Raw genomic sequence first — 11,736 nt, 5'->3', positions numbered from 1 at the left:
GAAAAACCAGAATCAAGTGGTGCTCACCCTCTGGAGGCCTTCAGACAGAAAAATCTGCCCTTGTCCTATTCCTTCTTGTATCCCATCATCCTCTCCTAAAGACTATATAGGAAGGAAAGCACCTGGCACAAAAATGAATGTATATTTCACATTAATACGAGGCATTGATATAATAGAAAAAAAATGGATTTTTGAGTCAGAAAACCCAGCATTTTCCCCCTTAGTTTTGGGGGTTACACGGTGGAGGCAGGTTCTGTTTCCCTGATCATAGCATGCTGATGACTTGAGACCAAAACAGCAGGAGTGTTGTATGTTGAGGAGACCCTCAGAGTAAAGGAAAGAGCTTCAACAAGTTCTAGCTAGTACTTCATTACTGGATGGTACAAAGGAAAAGGCCATTTGAGGTTAAAGCAGAAAGAAAAGGAGGGAAGCCTATGTCTTTCATTTCCTTTTTCAATACCTGGACATAGGATTTGGGGAAGATGTTAGAATTTGGAAGATTAAGTGAAAGTTCAAATAGCTCCCTCTCCTTGCCCTATTGCCTAGGGACTTATGATCCTTCTAGCAATTAAGGAGACAAGAGTTAGGGGAAAGGGATAGTAAAGTGGAGGAAGTTGTCACTGCCAGTAATCATGTTCCTTTCCTAATCATCTCTCTCCACCATGGAGATTTTAGAACTGCCTCTTTCCAGTTAAGCTGAGTCTTCCAACAGCTTCGAACAAGTAGCCCACCTGTGCCATTTGCTACCTCCATTTCACCTCTCTTGTTACTTTACTTCTTCCACCTGAGTTTGATTTTGTGGTGAAAGAGAACATTATGAGAAGTTGGGTTCACCTTGGAGGCCAAGGGTAATGACAGCCCTAGGTATATAGTTTGGCTCTTCCATGCCAGACTACATATTAGGCCACATGGAGTATATGAGAGCTATGGGCATGGGGCAGGGAGCCTTAAAAGGAGTGAGTGACCTAACAGCTGGACAAGGCAGCAAAAGTAAGCATGGTCCAGCTGGCTTTGTATTCTCAACCTGAATTACTTCTCCTTTTTGGCCTCTGTTTATTTGTCTATGTCAAAAAGAGAATAGTGCACAAATTACAAACGTGGGACTATGAGGAACAACTCTATGTCCACAAATTTGACAATATAGATCAGATGGACAAATTCACTGAAAGAGCAGGAAAGGGAATAGCAATACCTATCTATTTCATTTTGCAGTGGGTCCTTTGTAAAAAATTAAATTAAATTAGTGAACAAACTAAGAAACAAATATCCTGGAAAGATAAGGCCACACTACTTGAGACACCCAGGACTAAGTAGTTAGAGTGCCAATCCACCCACCAAAAGGGTCATGGGTTCAATTCCCACCAAGGGCATGCACCTGGGTTGCAGGTTCGATCCCCAGCCCCGGTCAGGTCACATGTGGGAAGCAATCAATTGATGTGTGCCTCTCACATCGATGTTTCTCTCTCTCTCTCTCTCTTCTTCCTCCCACTCTCTCTAAAAATTAATGGAAAATATATTCTTGGATGAGGATTATAAAAAAACAAAAACCCCACAGTGACGAAACAGTCTGTTGTAGTTCTAGAGTCAGGAAGTCTATGAAAGGCTCTTTAGAGTACCTCAAAACCTGAGTACTGGCTATGACAGCCTAGAAATCCTCATCTTTGTCAGAATGGCAGTGAGCAGGACTTGTTTGTATTTTCTTTTTATTATGAAAAGTGTCAATCACAGAAATTCAAGAGTATTATAATGAACCCCCAGATCACATCACCTAGATTTAATTATAAACATCTTACAAAAATTGCTTCATATTTTCCTTTGTTGAAATATTTTTAAAGATCGCAGACATCATCTTTCAACCCTAAATATTCTGATACTCTAAAAAAATAAAATTTTCGCCAAAACCGGTTTGGCTCAGTGGATAGAGCGTTAGCCTGCGGACTGAAAGGTCCCAGGTTCAATTCCGGTCAAGGGCATGTACCTGGGTTGCTGGCACATCCCCAGTGGGGGATGTGCAGGAGGCAGCTGATCGATGTTTCTAACTCTCTATCTCTCTCCCTTCCTCTCTGTAAAAAATCAATAAAATATATTTTAAAATAAAAAAATTTTCTTACATGATGACTTTTACATCTAACAAAATAATTCCTTAATATCATCCAATACTCTATGCACATTTTCTGGTTTTCACTCCAAATGTCCTTTTACACTTAGTTTGAATCAGAATTCAAACAAGGTCTACATCTTGATTGTTATACTTCCTAAGACATATTAAACATTTATATTCCCCTCTCCCCAGTTTTTCCCCACCATTAATTTGTTGAAGACTGATTCTCCATATTTTGGGTTTTTTCTGATAGAATTTTGCAATCTGAGGTATGGATGTGCTTCAAGGGACCATGTAGCTTCTGAAGTGAGATGAAAAAGAATTATGATAAATTCCCTTAACCCCCTCTGGGAAAAAATCTGCAGCTTTCATGAGGTTCTTGAGGAAGTCTTTGACACAAATATGTTAAATCACCACTTAAGGAGAGCACAAAGACATCTATCTGGGCTTTAGCTCAGACACTGCCAGTAGATGAATGACCTTCAACCAGTACCTTCTCCAAACTGGGCTCTAGATTTCTAAATTTTGAAAGGATGGTTATACTTCAGACCTCTCCAGGATATGAGAAATCGTTTCCAGCCCCTCACCTTCTTCCAGAATGTGGGCTCTGAGTAATATATGAGACTTTCCCTACTGTACCAACTGCTTTGAATCAGGAAATAGGTAATAGGGAGTTGACTTTGGGTAAGACCTCAAGGGAGAAGGATCTTACAGTTCCTAGGAGACTATTACATGCACCAACTAAGGTGAGTGAATAAAGACACTAGATTGAGATTGGGAAATGACTCTGACAACACAGAGAAACTCCTAGGTGGTTTGGATCTGAGAACTGAGCCTGAGAACTCAAATGTTTAGAACAGGGAGACATAAAGGAGATTGTAATGATGCAGCTACAAGCCAAGGAACACTAAAGATTGCCAGCAACGACTAGAAGCTAGTGGAGAAGCATGGGAAGATTCTCTCTCAGAGCCTCCAAAAGAACCAACCCATGCTAACACCATGATTTTGGACTTTTGGCATTCTGAACTGGGAACGAATAAATTTCTGTTGTTTTAAGCCCCCCAGTTTGTGATAGTTTGTTATGATAGCTCCAGAAGGCACTAAGTGTGCTCGTTGCTACTGGACTGACTTTGCTCTGTGGCCCTTTCCGCAGTCACAACTAGGAAAAATATATTCACACACATACATATATGTGTATACACATAAACACACTTATATGCATACATATACATATTTTAGAGATCATGTGTTCATACCAGAATCTCTAATTTCAATCTATCCCCATAGGGGTCATTGTTGCCTGCCCCGATTTCATATTTGTATGTCCTTTCTTCCATAGTGAGTACCCTGTCTCCCAGTACCATAAACACATTTTCTTTACTCAAGTCTATGATACATTTAAAATAGTTTCAGAATCACTTTGCCCATACCACTATAACATACAAATTTATTAAAAAGAGCTCAGTATTTGTTTGCAATCCCCCCCCATATACACCTCCAACCCTACCCAAGATTGAGCATATTTGTCAAATACTGTGCACATAAGGTACTTGGATTAGTTCATCCTTCCATTCTTTAGGGTTATGTTATTCATTTGAAATACAATTAGTTTCATTTCTGTCACTTTCCTTTCAGTTATAAAATTCCCTGCTTGCAATTCTTAATTTATTTTTGCTCAAATATGTATAATGTTATCATGCTTTCAAAAGTCAACAGTACACAAAAAGTATACTCAAATATCATTCCCTCCCATGATAGATGTTCCATCTATCCCATTTTGCTCAACATACTCTTATAGGTAGTCAGCTTCAATGTTTTCTGGTTTGTTTTTCCTGTTACTTTCTGTATCAGGAAAAGAAAGCATAATAGGGGAGGATTCTAGAAAGATAGCAGAGCAGAAGCACCAGGAATCTGTTTCCCTACCTCGACAATTGTCTGATGTAACTATATTGGAACTCTGGAGTCTATAGAAAGCTTGCAACCTCCAGAGGAAGACTTGGATGGTAAACTGTAGTTAATTTTGATCAATTTCAGCTCTTAGCACAGTAGCAGCTACCCATCCCCCATTCCCAATCCAGGAGTAGGTAGCTGTGTATATGTTCCCAGAGCAGCTTATACACAGTTTGTAGGAGCCAGGATAGGTATAAAGGACTATGTCTTCCAAATATTAGATATCTGTGCTCTCATTGCCAACTATTGTGTCTGATCACAGGTGTAGATGAAGAGATGGACAACCATTAAACAATATATCTCCTCCATAGTTGCAAGCCCGTTCCCCTCTGGTTGAAATTTCTTCCAGGGGCTTTAAAAGGCTTATGCCCTTTGTTTCCCGCCACCACCCTGTTTTGGGGACGAGGTGCTAAACAGTAGCTCTTTAAAAAATAACTGCATACTAGTATACAGGAAAAATTAGAAAGTGACCATGCATGCCAGGGACAGGCTCATGAAAGACCTGAGAAGACTAAGTTTACACATCAGGCTGACCCTTGACATAGAGACAGCCTATGAAAATTAAACAAACAAACAAATAAAACACTAAAACAATAACACAGCAAACCAGGGCGGAAAGAGAGTCTCATTTCCAGTGTTAACAAATTACTAGGTTCAGCCCTAACCCATTTGGCTCAATGGATAGAGCGTCGGCCTGCGGACTGAAGGGTCCCAGGTTCAATTCTGGTCAAGGGCATGTACCTTGGTTGTGGGCACATCCCCAGTAGGGGGTGTGCAGGAGGCAACTGATTGATGTTTCTCTCTCTCATCGATGTTTCTAACTCTCTATCCCTCTCCCTTCTTCTCTGTAAAGAATCAATAAAAAAATTACCAGGTTCAAATGTCCAATGTTTAAAAAAAAACAACCCACAAACAACACAACAAAACCCAAGGCATATGAAGAAACAGGAAAGAATCAACTACTCTAAGGGGAAAAAATCAAATCAACAGAAACTATCTATGAAAAGACCTAATTGCAGATATAATAGAAAAAGACTTTAAGATAACTGTCTTAAGCTCAAAGAACTAAATAGATGTAGTGAAAGTAAAAAAAAAAAAAAAGTATGAACATAATGGAAATGTCAATACAGAGAAAACCTAAGAAAAAATGCTGAAAAGTACAATAACTTCAATAAAAAATTCACTAGAGGAATTTAAATGCAGATTTGAGCAGCCAAAGAGTCAGTAAACATGAAGATAGGACAATGGAAGTTATCAAGTCAGAGAAACAGAAATAAAAATGACTGAAGTGAGTTTGGCTAGAGTGGCTCAGTGATTGAGTGTCAACCTATGAACCAGTTTGACTCCTGGTCAGGGCATATGCCCAGGTTTTGGCCTCAATCCCCAGTGTGGGGCATAGAGGAGGCAACCAATCAATGATTCTCTCACATCATAGATATTTCTATCTCTCTACACCTCTCCCTTCCAGTCTGAAATCAATAAAAATATCTCTAATAAGTGAACAGAACCTAAGGGACACCAATAAGCAGACCTACATATGCATTGTGGGAGTGCCAGAAGGAGAAGAGAGAGAGAGAGAGAGAGAGAGAGAGAGAGAGAGAGAGAGACTCAAAAAAAAAGAGATGATGAAGAAAAGAAAGAAAAAAGAAGAGAACATGTGAAAAAGTAATGACTAAAAACTTCCTAAATTTGAGAAGTGATATGAATATAAACATCCAAGAAGTTCAACTAACTTCAAGTAAGATGAACTAAAAAAGACTGAAACCAAGACACATTATAATAAAACTTTCAAAAAAGACAAAATTAAAAGCAACAATAAGATGTGAACAATCATAAGGGTGATAATTTGCCGCAACAAGAATCTTATCAGTTGAGAAAAATGGTGGAGGCTTAGACGGACGTGTTGGTGCTTTATCCCGGAGCAGATAGGGGCGAGCAGCTGAAATGGGTAACAATCAGCCCGATCAAGCTGGGGAGGCTCAGCTGAGAGGCAGTCTGCAGCCAGGAAAGACAGAGAACTCCTAAAAAATGCGTATGGTTAGAGATTGAGGCTGAAACCTCCCCCTGGGTGCCAGCGCAGCAGCGAGACCGCGCCATCTTGGGTTGCGGCTACCGGTTACCGGCATCCAGAGAACGGCTACTAAACCAGTGCCTACCAACCAGGAGGCAACGATTCGCAAGCAGCGCGACTACAAGAGCCCAGCGGAGACCTGCACCCCTCCACGGAAAGGTTAGACTTACCCCAAAGGTGCGGTTTGCAGTTCAGGTTGGAGCGAGGAACGCGCGCGCGGGCGCAGGGGGAAATCTGCCCACTCCAAAATCCGCGCACATAGAAGCCAGGGTAATCCGCAAGTGGGGAGGGCTCCCGCAGGGCTGCTGCCAGAAGGTATCACTATAAATGAGCCCATAATTGGACTGGATGCAAAAAGGGCTACCTCAGAGTTTCCCTGATAACCGGCTACTTGTTGCCAGGGGCTTGAGCGCGCGCAGACATAACGCGCAGACATTTCGCGCAGTTCTGGAGGGTGGAACCCTGCGAGTTCGAACAGCTTCCCAGGCTCTTGTTTCCACACTTCCTCTTACTTCTGGGAGTTTGATTGTTGACCCCATTGGATGTGATTGCCCAGTTGGGGTCACTAGCAGAGCTTGTAGGGGAAGATTGTTTTTGGGGAGCCGGGGAAACAGAGCTGGGAGTGGCGCCTGGGGAACCAGCCCTGGGCGGAGCTGGTTCAGGTACAATACAGAGCTCCTGGTTGGAGAGAACTTTTAGCCTCGGAGGTCAATCCAGAAACACTGCCACCCAGAGGCAGAGCCACGAACTGACTCTTCTGTAAATACAGATAAGGCAATAAGGGGATTTTACGGCCGGCCTTAAAATCAGGACTGTGGCTTACAACACGGAGGAGCAGTGTACCAGAGGGAAACTCAACATTCTCCTGAATTCCGGGCGGGCCAATAAGAAGAGTAGAAGATCTGAAGCACCTGCATTACTGCACATTTTTATTTTTATTTTTTTAAATTACTTTTTCTCCTTTTAACTAAGAAAACATTTTTTTTCTGTTTTTCTTTTTTCTTTTTCTCCATCACCTGATTTTGCCCTTTCAGCTATTACATTTTTATTTTTAACTAGTATTTTTACCGCTACCATTTTACCATTCTTTTAAGTGTCATTTTATTTTGTCTTTATTTTATTTTGGGACTAATGTTCTCCATTCTATTTTCATCGTTCCTTTAGCAACATTGTTCTCTACCTCAATTTGCCTCTGTGCTAAACAATCTTCCCCACTTTTTCCCTTTTGCTGTCCTGTTTCTCTTACCCTACTCCAGCTTTTGATTTTCCCTATTCTTTTTACCCCCTGTCAAATTTAACCCTGCTTATATATCCTACGTCCTATCCCCTGTTCTAAATCCTTATACACCTTTCCCTTATCTTCCTTCACTATCCAATTTTTTTTTCCTCTTCTTCTTCTTCTTTTCTCTCTCTATTGTGTTATTGTTGTTTGCTTGATTGACGAATATATTGGGTTTTTTTTTTAATTGTTTGTGAGGTTAGACTGCTTATTCTTTTTATTTTCCTGCCCCTCACTCTCCCCCCCACTCCCCTGGTTATTTCTGTGTTTCTGTTTCCCCTTGCGTCGCTTGATATTATTGGTTGTTTGTAGTTTGTATTCATCTCCAGGAATCTGTTGCTGTAATTTCTTGGTATTAGTGGCGGACCTATAGGAGTTTTCTCCTCATATAAATAGTCTCTTCCCCTTTTATACTTCATTCTCTTTTCTCTCTTACTTTTTTTTCCCTCCTCTTTTTCCCCTCCCTTTTCCCAATTTCATTTTTGCACTCCTTTTTTTTCCTTCTTTCTTTTTTCTCTTCTACCTTTTTCTCTTCTTTCCCCCTTATCTCTCAACTCTCTTAGCTCGGGAGGCCACCTTTATTTGGGGTTAGTAATATCGTAAATACAATAGTGTTTAGTGCCTGGTACGTTGTGCCTTGTTGTGTTGTATTTTGTGCCTTTAAATCAAAGCAGCAGATTCAAGCAACAGCGGCCTCCTGATCACCATACGCTCTGCCTGGGGAACAGTTGCTGTGTGTGAAGCCTCCCTCCACCAGCCAGAAGAGCCACCACAGCTGTGAACAGCACCCACCATAGGCTCTGCTATCAACAGAGGAGCCGCTGCTACCACAACCGCCCAAGGAGCAACCACAGCCCGAGGAGCCACTGCCACCCAGGGAGCAGCCACTGCCTCCCAGGGTCCAGCCACTGAACGATTCAACAACTAGTCATGTCAGTGAGATCAAACATGGGTAGACAAAGAAACCCCCAAAGGAAAGAAAAGGAGGACTCACCAGAAAAGCAGCTAAGTGAGACAGAGATATGCAACATGACGGAAAAAGAATTCAGAATAAGGTTCCTAGAGTACATGCACCGGATGTTCAAGAAGCAAGAAGAAACAGATGAAAAACTCAACTACTTATGCAAGAAGCTAGAAGAAACAGATGAAAAAATCAACAACTTAAGTAAGTCCCAAGAAGAAATGAAGAGCGACATAGCCTCAATAAAAAACTCCATTGAAAGTATCAACAGTAGACTGGGAGAAGCGGAGGACCGAATTAGTGAATTAGAAGACAAAGAAGCAAAACACACTCAAACTGTACGGCAAATGGAGAAAAAAATTAAAAGACAGGAGGAGAGCCTAAGGGAGCTTTGGGACAACATGAAACGAAACAACATACGAATAATAGGGGTGCCAGAACAACAGAAAGATGAACATGGATTAGAAAACCTATTCGAAGAAATAATATCAGAAAACTTCCCTGAGGTGGGGAAGAAAAAAGTCACACAAGCCCAGAGAGTCCCAAACAAGGTGAACCCGAAAAGACCCACACCAAGACACATCATAATTACCATGGCAAATGTTCAGGATAAAGAGAGAATCTTACAGGCTGCAAGAGAGAGACAGAAAGTAACATACAAGGGATCTCCCATTAGATTATCAAATGATTTCTCAACAGAAACACATCAGGCCAGAAAAGAATGGACAGAAATCTACAAAGTGATGCAAAGCAAAGGACTGAATCCAAGAATACTCTACCCAGCAAGGCTATCATTCAAAATTGAAGGGGAAATAAGAAGCTTCACAGACAAAAAAGGGCTAAGGGAGTTTATCACCACCAAGCCAGCCATGCAAGAAATGTTAAAGGGACTGGTGTAAAAAGAAGAAACATCAAGCTCAGAAAGAAAACAGCCACACACAAAAAAGAAATGGCTACAAACAAGTACCTTTCAATAATAACTTTAAATGTAAATGGACTAAATGCTCCAACCAAAAGACATCAACTGGCTGAATGGATAAAAAAACATGACCCATACATCTGCTGTCTACAAGAGACCCACCTCATTAGAAGGGACTCACACAGACTGAAAGTGAAGGGATGGAAAAATATCTTTCACGCAAATGGAAAGGAAAAGAAAGCTGGGGTAGCAATACTTATATCTGACAAAATACATCTCAAAGTGAAGGCCATAACCAGAGATAAGGAAGGCCACTTCATAATACTAAAGGGATCAATACAACAAGAAGATATAACCCTGGTAAACATATATGCACCCAATGCAGGAGCACCCACATACGTAAGAAAACTTCTGGAAGATATCAGGGGAGAGATCGACAACAATACAATCATAGTAGGGGACTTTAATACACCACTGACATCACTGGATAAATCCGCTAGACAAAAACTCAGAAAAGAAACAGCAATCCTAAATGACTCACTAGATCAGATGGACTTAATTGACATCTTCAGAACACTTCACCCCACAGCTGCGGAATATACATTCCTCTCAGGTGCTCATGGGACATATTCAAAAATAGACCACATATAGGGTCACAAGCAAAGTCTCCACAAATTCAAGAAGATTGAAATCATAAAAAGCTTCTTCGCAGACCATGATGGCATAATGTTAGAAATAAACTACAATAAAAACAACCCAAAATACTCAAACACTTGGAAGCTGAATAGCATGTTATTAAATATTGATTGGGTTACCGATGACGTCAAAGAAGAAATTAAAAACATCCTGGACACTAATGACAACGAAAACACAACAATCCAAAACCTCTGGGACGCAATGAAAACAGTCCTGAGAGGAAAGTTTATAGCTCTACAGGCCTATCTCAAAAAACAAGAAAAAATGGTAGTCAATCATCTAACTCTACAACTCAAAGAATTAGAAAGAGAGCAACAAGAAAACCCCAGAGTGAGCAGAAGGAAGGAGATAATAAAGATTAGAGCAGAAATCAATGACATAGAGACCAAAAAAACAATACAGAAAAATCAATGAAACCAAGAGCTGGTTCTTTGAAAGGATAAACAAGATTGACAAACCCCTAGCCAGGCTCACCAAGAAGCAAAGGGAGAGGTCCCAAATAAACCAAATCAGAAATGATAGAGGCGAAATAACAACAGACCCCACAGAAATACAAATGATTGTTAAACAATACTACGGGCAACTCTACTCCAACAAACTAGACAACCTGGAGGAAATGGACAAATTCCTAGAAAAATACAACATTCCAAATCTCAAACAGGAAGAATCTAAAAACCTCAATAGGCCAATAACTATGGAAGAAATTGAAGCAGTCATCAGAAAGCTTCCAGCAAACAAAAGCCCAGGGCCAGACGGCTTCACAGGGGAGTTTTACCAAACATTCAAGGAAGAACTAAAACCTACCCTCCTCAGACTACTACAAAAAATTCAAGAGGAAGGAACGCTTCCAAGCTCATTCTATGAAGCCAGCATCACCCTAATACCAAAACCAGGTAAAGACATCACAATGAAAGAGAATTACAGGCCAATATCCCTCATGAACATAGATGCCAAAATCCTCAACAAAATCTTAGCAAATCGGATCCAGCAGTACATCAGAAGGATCATACACCATGACCAAGTAGGATTTATCCCAGGGATGCAAGGATGGTACAACATCCGTAAATCAATAAATGTGATACATCACATAAACAAATTGAAAGAAAAAAACCACATGGTCATATTAATTGATGCAGAAAAAGCATTCGACAAAATCCAACACCCATTTTTGATAAAAACTCTCAGAAAGGTGGGAATAGAAGGATCATACCTCAACATAATAAAAGCCATATATGACAGGCCCACAGCCAACATCATACTCAATGGACAAAAACTAACACCATTTCCCCTAAGAACAGGAACAAGACAGGGATGCCCACTCTCACCACTCCTGTTCAACATAGTACTGGAAGTATTAGCCATTGCAATTAGGCAAGAAGAAGAAATAAAAGGCATCCAAATTGGAAAAGAGGAAGTAAAACTGTCCTTATTTGCAGATGACATGATATTATACATACAAAACCCTAGAGACTCCATCAAAAAGCTACTAGACTTAATACATGAATTTGGCAATGTAGCAGGATACAAAATTAACCCCAAGAAATCTGAGGCATTTCTATACTCCAATAGTGAACTTTCAGAAAGAGAGATTAGAAAAACAATCCCATTTACCATCGCACCAAAAAAATTAAGATACCTAGGAATAAACTTAACTAAAGAGGTTAAAGACCTCTACTCAGAAAACTACAGGACGTTGAAAAAAGAGATAGAGGAAGACATAAACAGATGGAAGAACATACCATGTTCTTGGATTGGTAGA

At 40.5% G+C, this 11,736-nt stretch overlaps 1 protein-coding gene across 1 annotated transcript in view; it reads left to right on the top strand.

Moving 5' to 3' along the window:
• Positions 1 to 4,319, top strand: part of WDR87 (WD repeat domain 87) — a 16,953-nt gene extending 12,634 nt beyond the window's left edge. The window contains exon 9 of the mRNA XM_023760562.1: positions 4,314 to 4,319. Within this exon, the coding sequence (XP_023616330.1) occupies positions 4,314 to 4,319 (6 nt within the window). The remainder of the gene's footprint in view (positions 1 to 4,313) is intronic.
• The last annotated feature ends 7,417 nt before the right edge of the window (positions 4,320 to 11,736 follow it).

The sequence above is a fragment of the Myotis lucifugus genome, unplaced genomic scaffold (genome assembly GCF_000147115.1).
Source record: "Myotis lucifugus unplaced genomic scaffold, Myoluc2.0 scaffold_185, whole genome shotgun sequence".
NCBI lineage: Eukaryota > Metazoa > Chordata > Mammalia > Chiroptera > Vespertilionidae > Myotis > Myotis lucifugus.
Note: the sequence above shows the minus strand (reverse complement) of the source record. Positions and strands in the feature narration are given on the sequence as shown.